The 19914-nt window shown below is 33.2% G+C and overlaps 1 protein-coding gene across 1 annotated transcript; it reads left to right on the top strand.

Moving 5' to 3' along the window:
* The first annotated feature begins 3027 nt into the window (after window positions 1–3027).
* On the top strand, window positions 3028–19482 carry ANGPTL5 (angiopoietin like 5). Its single transcript, XM_007448549.1, has 9 exons — window positions 3028–3057; window positions 3284–3597; window positions 5791–5935; window positions 7798–7901; window positions 8792–8885; window positions 11125–11225; window positions 12860–12980; window positions 15126–15311; window positions 18544–19482. The coding sequence occupies exons 2-9, from the start codon at window positions 3502–3504 to the stop codon at window positions 18861–18863; spliced, it is 1167 nt and encodes a 388-aa protein (XP_007448611.1). The 5' UTR covers window positions 3028–3057; window positions 3284–3501; the 3' UTR covers window positions 18864–19482.
* Window positions 19483–19914: the final 432 nt, after the last annotated feature.

Here is a 19914-nt window from a genome sequence, read left to right as displayed (position 1 = left end):
ATCACAAGTCTGTTTCTCCAGGGCCAATTTGAGAGAGAGTAAGCAAAGTAGGGCAGTGTAAAGTGCAAATAAAAGTGAGAAGGTTGTGCTTACTGTTTGAAGTATTTGGGCATGGTAAGCCTTCCTGAAAGTCTAGTTTTTTCTATATTATTAGTTTGATATCTCATCACTCATAGTCACCTTATTGCTTTGTCACATGGTGTATTAGCATTAAGAAGCATAACTTGGTTTCTTAGTTGCCTACAGATGTTTACTCATATAATCATTCTTCATTCAAATGTTGCTTTACAATGATACCCAAGAAAAAAAGAAAATTTAAACACAATGTTACCAACTTTTTTTAAAATTACAGATCTATTTTTTCACCTTTAAATTATTTATTTCTTTCTTCAAAATGTTAAGCAGGTTTTTCATGTTTTATTTAAGTTGTACAGTCCTTTATTAAGTTGTATTGATTCTAAAAAAAGGCTTTAAGATTAGATATTTGGATAATAGAAAGATAATTTGAGACATTTATAAGTTTTTTCTCTTGGCAGGAAAGATAAGTATGATTTAAGCAATAAAAAAGAGTATTACATTAAAGTCTCTCTATTTTGTTAAAAGAGACATATGAATTAAATATAATGGTTAACTTTTCACACTTCAAAAACCATAAAATAATTCATTCTTTTATGAAGAAAATAAATATTGAGCACCTACTATGTGCCAAGCACTTTCTAGGTGCTGGGATACAGTAGTGAGCAAAACTTCAAAGTCCCTATGCTCATTAAGCTTGCATTTATTTTTCTTTCCTACTAGAATATATGAGGTAGTGAAAAGTGCTGAGGAAAAATGGAGTAGTATAGAGGGATAGAGACTGATGTCAGTTCTAGTTTAGATACGGTGCTCAGGGAAGGCCTCCAAGGATGGGAAATTAGGGCAGAGGTCTGAATGAAGAAAGAAGGTTGCCACTCAAATATTTGGATGAAGGATATTATCTAGAAGCAGTGGGTACTTTAAATACAAAAGGCTCTGAGGGCAGAATTTTTATGTTCAAGTCAAGGAACAGCAAGAAGACCACTGTATCTAGGAAAGAATGGGGTAGGGGAAGTGTGCTAGGATTTGAAATTGGAGCAGTGCATGGGGGATGTCCTTCTAGTGCAGTGGGGACTTATGTAGTATACAAGGGATTAATATAAAATCCAGCTTCCGGTGGAGGGAAAGCCATTGGAGACTTTTGAGTAGGAGAGTAAGATCTAATTTAATCTTTGAAAAGGATCACTCTAGTGGCTATGGAGAAACTAGGCTACAGTCGATAAGACTAGAAACAATGAGACTAGATTGAATGTTGTTATGGTAGGCTGGGTGAGAGATTATGGCGGCTTGGACTAGGATGGTAGTAATAGAGGTGGCAAGAAGTCTTCCAGATTTTAAACTTGAGCCAGTAAGATGTGTTGATGCATGGTTGTGGGAAATGTGTGGAATTTTTAAAAAAAGAGTTAAATGTGACTCTCAGATTTGGAGCTGGAACCAACTGCCTAAAGGGTATTGCCATTTCCTAAAATGGGGAGGAGTAGGTTGAAGTGGGAGAAAGAATAAGATTCAGGTTTCAAATATATTAAATGTGAGATGCCTATTAGACATCCAACTTCATTAACATGGTTTCAGAAATTGTTAATGATGTTCTATTTACAGAAGAAAATATAATAACCAATTTATGGTTAAAAAACATGTTTGCGTAATTTATCTAATTTGGATACCATTATAAATAACATTGTGAATTATGTGAGGCAGCATGTGATGGACAATTTCTTAAGCTTTCACTTTCATCTTGGCTGAGGCTATTTTTTCTTCTGCTGAAGTATTTTCTTTCTGAGGCTATTACTTTTTCTGCTGAAGTATTTTCTTGTTCAAGTAAGAATTTCCTGAATTTGTCTCTGGGCACGCTGTGAAAGAACAAAGTATATTAATGTCTGACTGATTTAAAATTGCTAAAGTTCTGCCATCTTCTTTTCAATTTTATGAGACGTCAACTAGAAATTTAAGATTAAAGATACATACTCGTCTAGTTCTAATATAGATTTTAAAGGTCATCAATATTGCCAGCAATGTTAGAACTGTATTATAGAACAAGTCAAATAATAATGATGATAATAATAAAAAAAATAATAATTATACCACCTAACACTTGAGTACTTGTCATGTCTCTTGCACTGTGCTAAGTGCTTACATATATTAAATAACTGAATCCACACAACAATCCTCATTCTACAAAGAAAGTAAGCTATAGTGATATTAAGTAATTTTGCCCAAGTTTCCAGAGCAAGGGAGTGGTGAGTCAAGATTCACCCAGGCATTCTGGTACCAGAGCCAGCACTCCCAACCGCCCCCACGCTGCCTCACTGGAGAAACTGAGAAATTTTCAGTAGAATAAGAGATAAGAGTGCATTTAAATAGTGCGTGAGGATGTAAAGTCAGAAAATAGATAATTTGTTTAAAATATTACTTCATTAATTGATATCCTAGTGCCTATACCATACCAATCACTATGCAAGTACCATAAAAACTATGATCTCTGCCCTGTTCTTGGGCTAGGAAAGGAAATGGAGAAAATAATACCTTGAATAGGAAGCAAGACTCAGGAAAATCATAATTTTAGGATAGTGAAGACTTAGGCATGTTTAAGTGGTGAAAATCAGGAGCCACTATCATGGAGAATTTGAAAATTCATCACAGACATTGATCTATCAACTTTCAGGGAGTGGTAATTTTCAATAACAATAGTCCCCTTATAGTCACAATTTTTGAAGTTTTAACACTATTGATGTAAAACATATAAATCAATTAGAGTCCTAGAAATTTGGCATTATGTGGTTAATGTGACCATCACTGATAGCTAAATTCAGTTGCAAACATATTTAAAGTCTGAATTATCTGCTCTGGGTGTCCACACTGATTAAATTTCTACTTAGTATTTTGTAGAAATAGTTCCAATGTGATTTAGCTACCTAGCTGGCTGGCTACTGCCTGTATTCCAAAAGCGTGGATTTACAATGCAGGCATGTAGTGATAAAAAAGGTTTGTACAGGGCTTCCCTGGTGGCGCAGTGGTTGAGAGTCCGCCTGCCGATGCAGGGGACACAGGTTCGTGCCCCGGTCCGGGAGGATCCCACATGCCGCGGAGCGGCTGGGCCCGTGAGCCATGGCCGCTGAGCCTGCGCGTCCGGAGCCTGTGCTCCGCAACGGGAGAGGCCACAACAGTGAGAGGCCCGCGTACAGCAAAAAAAAAAAAAAAAAAAAAAAAGGTTTGTACAACTTAAAATGACTGGATCTCTAGAGGCTACCTTGTTTCTCATATGAAGGGTGTTTCAAACGAGGGCATGGAAACTAGTAAGTACTGGCTTCTGTTTTTGTTGTACACCTTCCAGAAATTTTTGACAGAAGACTCTGTGTACTAGAGTTCTTTCCACACAGAGCTGACTGCTATTTGAAGAAAATTTTCATTTCTCCAACCAAGAAAAATATGATTTATCTTTTCCAAGCTTCACTCTTATTATTAAATCTATGTACTTTTACTTGTGGAGAAGTTATACAAGGTAACTGTGTTCATCACTCTACGGTAAGAATTTCAGCAATATTATTTCAGCTAGGAAAGCATGATTATGTAGTTTTCAAGATATATATTAGATGTTTGAAAAGATTAATTACAGTACTCAATATAATTTATGGGAAAATTAAAGTGTTTATTTAGAAATGCTGAGACTTATGCTTACATAATATTACTTTTAAACTTAGGAAACCATAAACTGAAGATTGACTCAATACATTTCTTGTGAAAAATTGTTAAAGAAATTGCAGGCCTTCGTTAAAAACTAGCCAACAACTTTCCAGTTAACTTTAATAATGAAATACCTGGTAGGTAGTAAAAAAATTCACTTTGCTTAAAAAAACTATTCTATAAACTTTCATACTTCAAATATAGTCTTTTGACTGGTTACCTAGGAAATGTTAAAATTTAAAATTAGAAAATTTTATTCAAAACAATGTCAGAGTGATTGATAGCTAAGACAGTGTATGCAATACTATGAGTAGATTGTGATTTGAATCTCTATACATTTAAATGTTGGCTTATAATTTTTAAATGTTATAAAATGTATTTACCACTGTATCAATACTAAATTCCAAAGTTGAAGCAAGAATAAATTTTTAAAAAGCTACAGAAATATTAATAACAATTCTTTATACTAAAAATTTAAGAATCTTATTTAGATCTAAAAAATATAGTTGTAACCTAAGTTTTTGAAAACATCTACTATGTAAATTATTATAGGAGTTTAGGGGAAAGAGCAAAAAGTTAAAAGTAGATCTATGTAACAAAATGTAAGCATCTTTTTGGACAAATATCTTTTATATTGTGATTAGCTCTTTACCTTTCTCTCAATATCCAGGTCAAAGAGGACAAAGCTTGTTATTATTTTCTTTAAATTACAGAGTTATTCTAAATCACATAACTTCTACCAAAGGATGTTTTAACATTAAAAAAACCAGTAGTGTGCCAACAAGAATAGATACCTTTGGAATGACATCTGTAATTGGCTTTCTTTCTTTTTTCTTTTTGAATAGTAGTTAGTACTTTTTAATCTCCTACCCCATCTTGCACCTTTCTCCTTCCTTCTCCCCACTAGTAATCACAGGTTTGTAGTTGGTTGTTGGCTTTTTAAGTTAAATTTAATTTTTTAAAAATTTATTTTATTGAAGTGTAGTTGATTTACAATGTTGTGTTAATTTCTGCTGTATAGCAAAGTGATTCAGTTATACATATGTAACTGAATATATATATATATCTTTTTTCATATTCTTTTCCATTATGGTTTATTACAGGATATTGAATATAGTTCCCTGTGCTACACAGTAGGACCTTGTTGTTTATCCATTCTATATATAAGGTTGCTGGCTTTTTAAAATGATATCTGTTGTTGATTTTGCAAAGCAAAATTCCATGCTTTTTTTCTGTTATCACTGCTACCTTTTTTAAAAAAATTTTTTAACTTTTTATTTTATATTGGAGTATAGCCGATTAACAATATTGTGATAGTTTCAGTTGCACAGCAAAGTGACTCAGCCATACATATACATGTATCCATTCTCCCTCAGACTCCCCTCCCATCCAGGCTGCCACATAACATTGAACAGAGTTCTCTGTGCTATACAGTAGGTCCTTGTTGGGTATCCTTTTTAAATATTCAGTGGTACCTTTTAAATCTATGCACACTTTATCTTTCAAATCTGTAAATACTTTAGCTTATACAAAAGCGACAATTCTCCTGCACATTTTCCCCAAAGCACGATTCCTAATAACTAGTGGCAGAAAGTGTTTTTAGCATAGAAATGTTGTGGGCATCTCAGGGAACCTTCTTAGTACCCATTCAAAGAACTTCAAATTGCACAATTTCTGGAAGAGGGATGGTCAGAATTATATCATACACAGAAATGTGTAAAAGTTAAAGGTCAAGGCCATAGAGCCACCACACTAGAACATAGACCCTAAATGATTTCTTTTGGAATTGGAGAAGAAAAAAAGAGAGCAAAAATAATGAATTAACATATATTTATTGTTCATACCTAGAGTTTACCCATAAGGTTTATTTGTGGAAGTTTGAACTAACCAGTTAATTATGTTTTTTTCTAATGATCATCCTTGTATATGTCCTGAAATCTCATCTTTTTTTCTACACTCTTCTTATTTATGACATATTAGGTAATATAACATATTTCATATATTTTTTCTTGTTTCTATTTTTTTAATATAAAGGATTCTCCTGTAGTTAACATTGTAGAAGATGAATCTAATGCAAAAGGTGAAAGTAAAAGTAATGCTACTGTTTATAAAGAAGATTGTGAGGAATCATGTGATGTTAAAACTAAAATTACACGAGAAGAAAAACATTTCATGTGTAGTAAGTATAAAAAATAACCACAATTGGGCTTCCCTGGTGGCGCAGTGGTTGAGAGTCCGCCTGCCGATGCAGCGGACATGGGTTCGTGTCCCGGTCCGGGAAGATCCCACATGCCGCGGAGTGGCTGGGCCCGTGAACCATGGCCGCTGGGCCTGCGCGTCCGGAGCCTGTGCTCCGCAACGGGAGAGGCCACAACAGTGAGAGGCCCGCGTACCGCAAACAAAACAAAACAAAACAAAACAAAAAAAACCCCACAATTATACAGGTGTATGATTTATTATTTCTAGGGTAGAGATGGAAAAATATACCTTAGCATTTGTGTGGGTCATTTTATATATATCCTGATCATCCTAGGCTGGGAGTTTTATGTGTTTGGCACATAGTAGGTGCTTCGTGTTTGGCAAATGAACAAATCTTTCTTCTATATAATATGGCCCAGTGACACCAACTAGCCACAGAGGGAAGGGGTGAGCCACAATGCACTGATAGTATCAATTTGCCTAGCACTATTTTCTTACTTCCCTCTGAACAAATGGCAAATTTCACCTGAGTTTTGAGAAGGAATTCACTAATATTGAGTAAATGCTACAATATATATAATACAAATTCACAGCGAATTTATGTAGCAAAGCATAAAAAATAAAAAGTTTTAAAATCTCCATTTTTGTTTAAAACTAGTAACAGTGCAGTAATTTTCATGATCTATTTATATGTACATAGGCAGTGAAATGAGACAGGAGATCAGAAAGGGAGGAGGTTCTGATCCAGTTCTTATAGGACTGTAACTCCTAGGTCAGGAAGTATAAAAAGCTCACTTTATTGTGTTTAATTCTATGTGTAACACAGGTATCTCAGGCTTCTCAAACCTATGAGTGTGGCTTTAGATCCATTAAGACAGATGTCTAAATCCAGGGAGTATCTAATAGAAAGTGAGAGACTGAAAGTAAAAATGAAAGATGAAGCTGGGTGAGGTAGATTTTAAAATATCATGAATTATTAATGTGATTCTACTGCTAGAGTAAAAGTTAGGAACACAGAAATAAATAATTTTTAAAAGAATAATGTATGCCATAATGTGTGACTCCTTTTGTTGTAAAGAACATCATCAGTATAACTGAATAAACTTGGATAAAATCTGAGAAGTACATGGTAGTCAATGTTTATTTCCTGATTTTTATGGCTGTGTTGGGGAGAATGTCTTTGGTGTAAGAAAAACACACTGAAGTATCCAGGGGCATCATGGTGGCATGCTCAAAAGAATTAAGAAAAAGTTCTTCATACTGTTCTTGAAACTATTCTATAAGATTGTTTTAAAATAAAAACAAAAATACATAGTAAAAGTTTAACCAGAAACCAACCAGCTAAAACTTTTGACTAAGATTTATTATGGGTATATATATATGTGTGTGTGTAATTTGTTTATATAAAAATATAGCATTAATAGAAAAAAATTTAAAGAAAGATTTACTTTTAAAATTAACTTACATGATATGGAATTATTGCATTTTACTTTCTTATGTAGTAAGAATTGATGAGTCTTGGACCTCCTGCTTCTGTACCTCTCATCTTATAAAGTGAGAATTGATATTCAGAATGTTGTCTCTCATTTATATCAGATTAAATTATTTGGGGGTAATCTAAATTATTAAGAAGCATACTTTCATTGTGAGGTATTGAAATAATTGTTTTCTTGGATAATCCTGAGTTAAACAAAAAAGTACTAACTAGAATATGCAATTCTATGTATTAGATTGAGCTTTATTTTTACATATTTATTCAAAATCATTTTGAAATTATTTTTCACTGTAATTGTTTTCTATAACAAAATAATATTTAGCAAACACATTTTGTTATGATTTAAGGAAATTTGCAAAATTCTATTGTTTCTTATACACGAAGTACCAAAAAACTACTAAGAAATATGATGGATGACCAGCAAGCTTCCTTGGATTATTTATCTAATCAGGTATGGATTTTTTAGAATTGTGTTGTTATTGTATGTGTACATTGATATACTTAGCTAGAGGTATAATTGTTTAATTTTTTAATGCATTAAAGTCCATACATCTATTTAGTGCCTACTATGTTAGAGGCACCATAGTAAGCCTCAGGCAAACAGAAAGCAATAACAACAAAAAAAGATCTTCACTTAAAGCTTATACAGTCTAAGAGAGCAGAAAAATGTATTGAAAATATTGTGACTGCTGTCAGAAAGATGCACCAAAGAAATTCAATATCTGAGCTATGAGAAGTGTTCCCAGATGACAGAGATTATGAACTGAATCATGAAAGATGGATAAATGCTTCAAAGGTCACAAATGTGGGGTAAGAAGAGTAGGACCTTCCTTTCTGGGGAACTGCTTGAAGTGGTGCAGGGGTGGAGTGGCTGGTGAGGTTGAGGTGTATAAGGAAAACTGACTTAAAGAAATAGGAGCTAACTCATGCCACACCAAGGAGTCATCGAAGTGTCTGAGCAGGGAAATGCAATGATTAGATTGACAGCTAGTGAGGAGGATGACTTGAGGAAGAGCAGAGGGAGGAGACAAGGAGATCAGATAAGAAACTACAGCAAAGGAGCAGGCAAGATACAAAGAACAGATCTGCAAGAGCAGTCAAATGGAGAACTGGTCAGATGAAAGCAATGTGTAGGAGGAAAACAGTACTCAATTTAATGATTGCTATTTAGTAATGCCTTTTTTTTACTGCTTAGAGCAGTAAGGAATTCAAAAGAAAAATGGGCATTATATATATTTCAAAGCTGGATTTATAAGAGGCTTAGAGATATCACTTATAAAATTCAGCTAAGAGAGTTTTGCTCAAATATAAATTTGCTTAAATGTATGCATGTGTGTTTAGGTTAATGAGCTCATGAATCGAGTTCTCATTTTGACTACAGAAGTTTTTAGAAAACAGCTGGATACTTTTCCTCACAGACCAGTTCAGTCACATGGTGAGAACTTTGGTATTTCACCCTTTTCATACTTGTCTTTTATTGCTTAAAAATTTCCTGGACAGGTTGGAGCATTTAGAACTTTTGTTTAAAAAATACAGCTCATTATCATCTAACAGACTGGAGGAGTAATACCTGCCAAATTTCAACCCAGACAATGTGTACTTTCCTGAATTGGGAAACTTTTCTGACCATTTGAAAGCTATGGCTGTATACAGATATTCTGAATCTGTTGAAAATAGCATAGTTTTATGTAACTGAATTCAGGCTCTCTTTTTACATTTTAATATTAATAATCAATCTTCAGCTAGAAGAAAAGAAGGTCTCAGAATTCCTCCCACCTGTAAAAACTATTTTTAACATGTTTGAGATGTTTCAAATTGGGACATAAAATTTGAAAAGAAAAAGAAACTTAAGACAAAAGAAACTGGAATTTAGCACTGTTTATACTAAAACACTGAGTAGTAATTCCTAAAGTCATGGGTTTCTAAGAAAACTACCCTATATATCTTACAGTTGTGAATTAATAACAAAAAGTTCCAAGCAATTAAATATTTATTGACAGCCTAGTGAATGATCTTTCTTTCTTCCTTACAAAGAGAAGGAAATAAACTGTTACTGAGAATCACCTATGTGTCAGGTACTATGACAGGCACTGTCACATGTTATTTTTTGTTATTCTATTATATCTCATTTATTTCCCATAAGTGAATAGTGTAGGTAGGTAGTGTAACATGGTGGTTATGAGCATGGACTCTGGTGTCAGATCACCTGTCTTCAAATCCCTCATCCTCTGTTTCCTTGATATCAGTTTCCTCATCAGTAAACTGATAGTACCTACCTCATATGGTTCTTATGAGGATTAAATGAATAAATACACCAAAAGCTCCTAAAATATTGCTTGATGCATAGTAAGCCAGTATAAGGGTGCGCTATGATGATCTTCATCATCAGATAAGGAATATGGAGCCCAGAAACATCTGAATAACCTGTTCATATTTATTTGGATGGTGATGGCAAAGCAGATATTCCAACTCAGATTAGTCCTTCATTGTAAACTTCTATTATCATATCTGTAGCATAAAGTTATTATGAAAATGTCTCTTAGCAATTCAGAAAAAAGGCAACAAATCTATTCTTCTAGAAGTGAAGGGGAAAGCAAACAATTTTTTATAGCTAACTTTTTGTAGATGACATTTTCTGCATATTTACTGTGTGCTAGGCACTGTGCTAAGTGCTTTATATTGATATAATGTCTTACTATGTAAATCGTCAGAATAACACTATGAAGTAGATAGTATTATTATTATAACAATATTGCACATGAAGAAAAGTAGTTAAGTAACTTAGTTAATGGTTCTGGCTAGTAAATAGTAGTACTAGGAATCTAACCCAAGCTTCTGGCTCTGAAGTATCAGGCTTTCATATGTTTGTTCTCTTGGTAACTGAACCTGTAAGGGTTGAATTTGTTTTATCACATTTATAAAAGATAACACAAAGTAAAGTAAACTATAATATCATATCTACATACATATCTACATATCTACATAAAAGATAACACAAAGAGTAAACTATAATATCATATCTACATAATATATTTACAATCCCCTAGAAAGGGGAGTGCTTAAGAGAAGGTGATTATAGACTGCTACAGTTCTAGCTATTGTCAACAGAGCAGGCTCTAGCCTCAGCATCATTTTCTCTGGTGAAGAAAGTGATTTCCCCCTCTTCTCCCTTTGCCTGTTTGTAATGGTGGGCCCCAAAACACCAGAATCTCTGAAATTTCAAATAGTGGAGAAAGGATGTGTCAATAGTAATTAATCTACTTATTCCTTTGGATTTTCTCCTCATTCACACAGATTTCTGTTACATATTATGTTCCCAAAATAAGCCTAGATTTCTGAAAGGGCATTATTTATTGGACAAGAGAATGCATAATCATAAAATATATTAAATAAATGTGATACCAAATGGAATACTAATCAATAACAGTGAGTTAGTTATTAGTGAAGGTTTATTGCAGTGTAACTTATTCAATCCCAGTTCCTCCACCTATCTAGTTTCTTCTTATTTCTAAAGTTGAGATAATTTTTCATTTTCAAAAAGTTAAAATCATCATCATTACTGAACATTTTAATAATAATAATTTCAGATAGCACTGTCAATTCTCTTTTATAAAATTATTGTCTTAAATGTATATGTGGAAATATCCTAAATAACTTTACTTTTACTTTTCTAGGTTTAGATTGTACTGATATTAAAGATACCATTGGTTCTGTCACTAAATCACCAAGTGGTTTGTATATAATCCACCCAGAAGGATCTAGTTACCCATTTGAGGTAAAGTTTTCCCTTATTATATGGAATAGGATAGGCATCTAATTTATTTAAATAATATTCAAATTTTAATTGTTTTAATATTTTATTTTTTCTTAAAAAATTTAAAATAAATCAGTGTAAGTTCCAGTTTCAAAATTTTTGTTTTCTGGAATTCTTTGCCCAAACCACAAACCGATAAAAGAACTAGAGGGTCTTTCACTTTTCTATTTGAGTGTTCATGGTTACACTCTTTAAAGTAAATCCATTTGGTGCAAGATCTTATATTATCCTTACAGTAGGCAGAACTATGCAAAATAAATACTTACTTGCTTGAATTAGCTTATGGATATTAAAAAATAATTGTGTGCTTTGCCTTGGGGCTTGCTAAAAATACTTTAGTTTCTCTTCCTACACTTGGTTATACTTTCTTTGGATGATGTGATTTTTTTGTGATTGTATAAGAAATTAATAATTTAAAAAACCTTTCACTGAATTGTGAGACAGATTGAGAAGCTGATCCATTTCTTAAATCAAATAAAGTAAATTACTCATATTTATCCTTAATAGTTCTATACCATGATTTCTAGAAGAAATTTCTACTATAAATTATGTTATTAAAATTATGTATTATAATATTACTATATTACATATAGTATATATAATATATAAAAATTATATATATATAATTTTCTGGTTAGTTTTTTGTTCATAAGAAATTTATAATATCAATATCATACCTTATTGATAGTCTTTATTAAAATAAAATATTTTTTTTCTAAACCAGTTTCTTGTCTCAGAGTTACTAACGTTATTTTTTGACGTCTATTGACAGGATGTCAAAAATTGAGAATTAAGTGGGAAATAATTTTAAATTACCTAAATTACTTCACCTACAGATTCAAAAATGGACCTGAACAGATGTGGAAAGGGAAGGCTTCTAATTTTGTGAAGAGTGGGATGCATAATTACCGTTTTTGTGGGAAAGTGTTCGTTCCCTAACTTCCTCCACACTGCCTTTTTCTGTCTGTGTGTGGGAAGTTTCTGATGGGGAGGATTGCTCTGATTTTCTCGCTGTGTCACTTCTATGGGTCCCCTACGGTTGTCCTCTTAGAGGTATTTAACAGAGCACCACAGATGCACCTATGAGTGCCTGCTGAGATGGGGCACAAATCATGCCTTTCTGTCTGAAAATCCCAGTCTGAACACAGGCCTTCCAGGCTTTTGGAGGAAAAAAGCAATCAAAGACAGGCACATAGGCACATTTAACACTGTTTTTAAAAAATCAGTGTTTTAATTAAAAGGAAAAGTTAATTTATAAAGAAATACATCACTCTGCCATATCAGATTGGTACAGTTATTACTCAACTGAAAAATATTTATGGAGTTGAGGAATAAGAGAGTAACCTTAAAATGCTACAAACACATATGTTAAAAAAATGACTAATACAGGGACCACAATTAGATTTGTTTTATAATAAACAGTATTATTTCTAGAGATTAAAAAAAATCTGAATACATTAATGACATACAGTTGCATTGAAACTTTCAGTGGAAGTATCTTCTCTTTCTCTAGGCTTTAAGGGTGAAGTATGAGTTTTATATAAAAGAATGAAAATAATATTATGTTATTTTTGTCTTTTCTGGGTTTATTTTAGGTAATGTGTGACATGGATTACAGAGGAGGTGGATGGACTGTGATACAGAAAAGGATCGATGGGATAATTGACTTCCAAAGGTTATGGTGCGACTATCTGGATGGATTTGGTGACCTTTTAGGTCAAATTTTATTTATTTCTCCTCTTTTTTCTTCTTTTTGATAATATGCCTATGGACTCTGTCTCTATTGGTCAAATAATAAAAATAGCAAATCCTTGTGAATATAAAAATATGACAAATTACCCTCTGGTTATATGCCAAATTACTTAAAATAAATAGGTCTTCGGTTGAGATATGAAAATCTTTATTTTTAGTTGAAATGTGATTTGAGTGAAAATTCTAAATTGTGTTATTTATTAAATATTGACTATGCTCCCAGCAGAATTCTGGCAGATACTCAATAACTATTTGTAGAATGAAAACCTGAATGAGCAGGGACCTTGAAATCCTTGAGATTTGTGCTGTGTCTACATAAGCAAATGAAATAGAGAGTTGAGGTCCATAGCTGTAGGAATTCAAATTATGTAAATGTCAGTAAAAATCACTATGCTCAAAACTTGGAAAATGTAAACCCCAGGTGAACTCTAAAATCTGTTCACGTTATTACCAAATGGCAGCATCAACTTTTGCTGGTGAATAGAAGCACCAGTATTTCTGAACCCTGCAGAATTTTACATTAATTGGAACATCTGCAGGTGACTTTGATCATTTTCATGCTATTATTTTAAGTTACTGTTGTTATAATTTAGAGTCTTTAACATCCCATAATAATGTCATCCAAGGATTTAATAAGTGGTGGTGTTTGCCCTACTGCTAAAAACCCTACAGCATGCCAATGATGTTAGAAGGGACATGAAATGTAATAAAATGTCATAGGTAAGGCCAAATAGCTGCCATGCTATGGAATGCAGTTGAAATACTTGTGTTTTCTCAGCATTACCTCCAATTTTCCAGTAAGGGCTGTCTTCTGAATTGAGCTGTCATAGATCTGCAGGCTCTAAGTTGTTATCTTCCTTACTTAATGCTTATTTCCATGGGAAAATTATCTGAGTTTTGACAAAAAATGTCTTCAGGAAGGTATACTTCACATAAGCAGACTGCTTTGTACTTGGCCTATTTTAAAAAATAAACTTGGGATTAAGGAAAATGTATCGTTCAGTTAAATCTGAGGTTGGGGTAGAGGGGAAAGATGGCAAGGACACTTCAACTGTAGTGTCAGACTGTGAGAAACTAAGCAGGCCCACCTTCCTTCTTGTACTTCTTTTTTACTTCCTATACTCCCTTTCTTCCAGTATTTCTTCAGAATACTTTTCAGTTCTAAGTGGGTATGTAGCTAAAATGCCCCTGCAAGGCCTGGAGAGTGACTTAGTATCTTAGCTATGGTTTTAAGATTTGAATTCTGTCACATTGTCTCCCAACTCTTGAAGTTTGTTTTAACTAGATCCTTACTTCCTTCAGTAATTTCATGATTCAAGCAGAGGGATATACTTCAGAGCAGGAGTGTCCACCTTTAGCTTATGCCACAGTGGGTAGAGGGAGGTAGAAAGCCATTGGCTAGAACATGCAAGAAAAATGCAGTCTGAATTAGGGAGTTCAATAATCCATCTTGGATCTATAATCATCTTGGAAATATTGACCCTTAACCTGGGTATGCTCCAGTGTCACTACCTTATGTCTTCATTCATTGGTAACTGATGAGCTTCATTATAACAAAGAAATATTTGTTCACAAAACATTATTCTCAAAGACAGAAAAAATAATTTCTACTGAGAATTTTCAGAAAATATTTCTTTAGGAGTTGCTGATTTGGAGGTTAAACCTCTTATATTTACTGGTACACATCATTTTGTTACCTGCCATAATATTTGAACTCTTTTTTTGTTGACATGCCTTAAGGTAAAACTTGACTTTTTATGTGATCTTTAAATGAATTTTTGAATTTAATTTGGGGAGATAAAAAAATGAAACAGAGACTAGTTATCCCAAGTCTAGTAAAGTAGAAGTGGGAAGATACACACACACACACACACACACACACATATATATATATATATATATATATATATATATATATATATATATATATATGTTTTGGTAAATTAGGCAAACACTGATAGTTTGAACCAGGGCGATCTAGTCTCTCAAATAATTTATGTGTGCCATCTTGGAGTTATTGAAACACTAAGCAAAACCAAACACTTAATAAGAAAGTGTTATTCTAACTTGTATTAAAATATATTTAAAAAAGCATTGTGTTTTAAACAGGTGAATTTTGGCTAGGGCTGAAAAAGATTTTTTTCATAGTGAATCAGAAGAATACCAGTTTTATGCTGTATGTGGCACTGGAATCTGAAGATGACACATTTGCTTATGCATCATATGATAATTTTTGGCTAGAGGATGAAACAAGATTTTTTAAAATTCACTTAGGACGATATTCGGGAAATGCTGGTAAGTTTTTTATTCCTAAAGTTATCCAAAAGATTTAAATATAGCTGACTCAATATTAGATGAAGATAAAAGTAATGCATTTCTTTTGGTATATGACACATAACTGATAACAGAATAGGTTAGGAATGAGAAAACTGGCTAAGTCTTGAGTTTTGAAACTCTGCTATGATGGTTGCATCACCTTGTGATTTTGAAGTGCTTTATACATTTTGAAACAATTTTGCCATATGTAATCACAATTGATTCTTTAGATAGTGAATCTGTGGGGCAGGCTGGGAAGGCATTATTTACATTTTCATGTACTGAGAGGCTGGTGTTTAGAAGTCATAGAATGTTAAGAGTTGATCTTCACTCTTCTCACTCTGCAGGTGAAGAAACCTGAAAGATTAAGTGACTTGCCCAAGAGTCCCAGCTCATCACATCTGAGCAAGGGCAAGGACCCAGGTTGATAAAACAACTAGTTTAGTGGGGTTTTTTCTTTCTTTTTCTTTTTTGGCTATATCTCGGTACATCTACTCATTTCTAAATAAGTTAAAATTTTAGAACTTCAAAATACTTGATATTAAATTCATATTTTGATGCTGATATTTTAAACTTGAGTTAATACTAAATTCAGCTCTCCTGTTCATTGCTCATCATTGTACTTGTTCATTAGGTATATTATTGTTAGAAATCCAAAAATGAATGAGTTATGTTCCCAGTTCTTTAACTAATCACAATATAGAGGGGGAGATTAAATAAAACTGAAAACACAGAATACCTATAGAGCTTTGGGGGCTAAAGAGAAAGAGAGAATGGTTTCAATGGATTGCATCCAGAAAAGGGTAGTTTTCAACAAAGAATTAATGGTACAGTCAACCTGGGATGCTTTTTGAAAGTACATACTCATGCAGAATCTGATTCAGTAATTTTGGGCCCAGGTATTTGTATTCACTAGATGGATATATTGGCATCCTTATAGTTGAGAATCACTGATCTGTACTTGGAGGAATGGATAGGCTTTTGGCAAATGAATGTTGGCAAACAGAGCAGCTTGAGTCAAGGCACAGAGGGAGGAAAATTACTGGGCATGAGAAGTTGTCTGGTATAGATGGAATCTCTGATATCTGAGGGGGTTTAGACTTAGGATATTCAGTAAAAGTCTGAAATTTAAATATTGACATATAGGGACAATTTTAAGGAGTTATATAATTTTTGAGGCTTCATCTCTAAAAGAGTAAAGAACTATCTAAATATGGAACATACAATGTTAGGAAAAGTTTATGTGGGATTTCTCTAGAAGATGACTAGGATATCATTAGAGGATACAATTTATAATGGCAAGAATTTTTCATTTTGGAAGCCTCAAATTTTGTATGCCTTATTCTGCCTTTTCCCAATAAAGTTCTGTAAGTAACTTTCAAATGTTGATCACATAATATAATCAAAATAAAGAAAAAGATGTTAAAAGAATGTAAAGATAGCAGTATAGTTAAGTATGATCAGGTATTTGGTAGAGGTGAGCCAGACATTTGACTTTGAGCTCAGAGAAAAAATAGAAATGTGAAATTTGAACATTTGAGGAGCACAGTTGTTCCATGAGGACACATTGTCCTGGTTCTAAAACTTGAGAGACATTTCTCTGGGTTCTTAGTGAAAACAGTGTCATGTTTTCTAATTACACTCGGACAGAAAATGTAACAGTGAGTTTTAATGGGCCATTTCTTTAAAAACAGACCAATGCATTATATTTTTAGAGTAAATTATTAAATATAATCCAGTGAGGAGCTCATATAATGTATGATCCTTCTGATGGTTGGACTTAACCAGGGAGAGTATCTGTGGAGGGATCATATAATTTAGGCAATGCTCCATAGTGTTATCTTTCTCATTTGAACTTCTGAAAGGTTTTGCACCATGTGGTATTGAAAATGATATTCTCCCTGCAAATATGTGCAATTTTGGCATTTTGTTCCTATGAAGTGCATGGTCAGAGACAGGGCTGGGGTACAGGATAGGCCACTACCATTAGTGAAGTTCTCCAGGTTCCTTAAAGACATCTCAAAAGATGCCAAACATTTGGAACATAATGAAACAAACGTGCGCTTTGAATTCTTCAAAGATTTTACATAGCTTCACTTTTACTTAGTGTTTCAAACATATTACCAAATTTTATCTATAAGTGAAATCTAAGTACAATGGGACTAATTAGAATCTTTTATTTATATGGTTTAAAAGAAAAAAACAAACATGACTTCTACCCCTGCTACTTAGTTAGCCAGGTTGCCTTGGCCAAGATATTAATCTTTGAAGATTACTGTGACTATCAGGGATACCATACATAGAATGTCCAATGTAAGTCTTTAAAATATGGTGGTGTTTTAACTACTATCCAATTAGTATGCATACCATGTGGAGAGCCATGAAGAAAAGACATACCTCAGTGGTATAGCTGATTTTTTTCTTGAGGGCATTGGGCATTTAATATAAACTTGGTGGCCAGTAAATAAAATCAAACAACTTTTGCAGTTATAAATTTGTTCCTTAAACGTAGAGGTTTCACCTTCATCCATACCTCTTGATCTAAAGTGATGTAAAATGGTACTGGTATAAAAATTTATGTGTAAATTATTTTCTTTTCCTAAATTACCCAATTATTATTCTTCCCCAAAGTATGACAGGTTTATACACCATATTTTTGACCTAAATTATCTGCTTCTGTCTACATAGCCAAGCTTCCATTTTGTGATTTTATATCGAATGTCCACTTATTCATGTTTACATATTCTGAGCCTATTTATATGAAATAATTGGAATGACAAAATTGTAGAAATGGAGAGCACATTACCCCTGGTTACCAGGGGTAAGGAATGGGATTTAGTTTTTAAAGCATATGAAGGAAACTATCATTCAATTTATACTGCTACTGTTTGGTCCTTTCATACAATTATGCAACGATTTAATAGTTTAAATTTATTAACTGATAATATGCAAAGTTTTCTTAGGCCATCACAGACCACCATAATTTGTTCCAACAAATGTCTACTTAAACATGCCTATCATGTTGAGGAATTTATTACCAGATTTTGGCATATTGCACCAGGAGGAGAGATTTTAATATAATACCTAGTAAAATATAATTTAAACCTTAGTTCTGGGATGTAATGCTTTTGCATAATGGGTTGGTAAAGGTTGATTAAAATTACAAAAAATGCCTTTAAATTTCATCATTAAAAAATTCTATTTTACCTAGGTGATGCATTCCGGGGTTTCAGAAAAGAAGATAATCAAAATGCAATGCCTTTTAGCACATCAGATGTTGATAATGATGGATGTCGTCCTGTGTGCTTCATCAGTGGCCAGTCTGTGAAGAGCTGCAGCCACCTCAGTAACAATACAGGATGGTGGTTCAACCAGTGTGGTCTCGCAAATCTGAATGGCATTCATTACTTCCCTGGAAAATTGCTTGCAGCTGGAATTCAATGGGGCACATGGACCAAAAACAACTCACCTGTCAAGATTAAATCTGTTTCAATGAAAATTAGAAGAATTTACAATCCATATTTTAAGTAATCTCATTTTAAATTGTAATGAGTGTTCCAGTTATTTTTGATAATATACAAACAATTTTACATAGTTTCTCTTTTTACTGAGTGTTTCAAGCATATTAGCCAAAATTTAACCATAGGTGACATCTAGGTATTATGAGTCTAAATAGAAATCTTTAATTTTGTAGAGTTTTATAAAGGAAAACATGGTTCAATGTATGCTTTTACTACTAATTATATTAACAATATGTAATAAAATTTGTTTTGAGTGTATTGCAACCTGTCTAACTGGAGTCTGTTGTCCTTTTAAAGAATTTTCCCTTTTCTTTAAAACATATAAACCATAGTGAATTATTAGGAAAATTAAACAAAGTGTTATATTTATTTCTATATTTATTTGAAATGGCTAAATATAAAATCTACAGATAATTTCTGTTGAAGACAATTACAAGGAATAATTTTGTGCAGATTAATATATAAACTACACATAGCTTAAAAACCTTACTATTTCCAGGTGATTCCATAATATTTTACAGGTAATAAGAGTTTGCTGCAAAAATAAAGTCCTTCTTGTTTTCCTATTTTATTGTGGTTAATAAATTTATTCTTATTTGTAATGAACTTACTATACATTTGCATACTGATCAGTTGCATTCTAAAACACATTTATATCCTAACTCTTTTTAAGGCAATAGGAATGGTATGAGCTTTAAGTGAAGGAGAAAGAACAATGAATCAGTGGTCTAGAGATGGCTCTAGGAGCAAGCTTTTTTAGGAAGTTGGAAGGAGTTGGAGTGGTAAGGCTTCCATGGGAAAACACAGCAAGGAATGTGCTAGACCACGTTCAGTTAATTAAGAAAATTAGGGTTGAACAGAAAAGTACTTTGTCCAGAGTTAGGGTTATACAGTGGGTAGAAGCAGCTGAAAAGTGAGGTGGGAGAAGGTCTGAATTAAAAATACATATGAGGGTATAGAGATCACGGTGAGTTATCTGAGTACAGCAGAGGGCTTAGTTTGATCAGAACATAGAATATGATCTGAGTTCAGGGATGAGCAAAAATGACATGGTCACCTTT

This window comes from Lipotes vexillifer, unplaced genomic scaffold, assembly GCF_000442215.2.
Source record: "Lipotes vexillifer unplaced genomic scaffold, Lipotes_vexillifer_v1.1 scaffold593, whole genome shotgun sequence".
Classification (NCBI taxonomy): Eukaryota; Metazoa; Chordata; class Mammalia; order Artiodactyla; family Lipotidae; genus Lipotes; species Lipotes vexillifer.
Note: the sequence above shows the minus strand (reverse complement) of the source record. Positions and strands in the feature narration are given on the sequence as shown.

Coding starts and splice junctions, on each gene's coding strand:
- ANGPTL5 (XM_007448549.1), top strand. CDS start 3,502: ATGATTTATCTTTTCCAAGCTTCACTCTTATTATTAAATCTATGTACT. Junction 7,902..8,791: donor TGGATTATTTATCTAATCAG/GTATGGATTTTT, acceptor ATGTGTGTTTAG/GTTAATGAGCTCATGAATCG. Junction 11,226..12,859: donor GATCTAGTTACCCATTTGAG/GTAAAGTTTTCC, acceptor GGTTTATTTTAG/GTAATGTGTGACATGGATTA.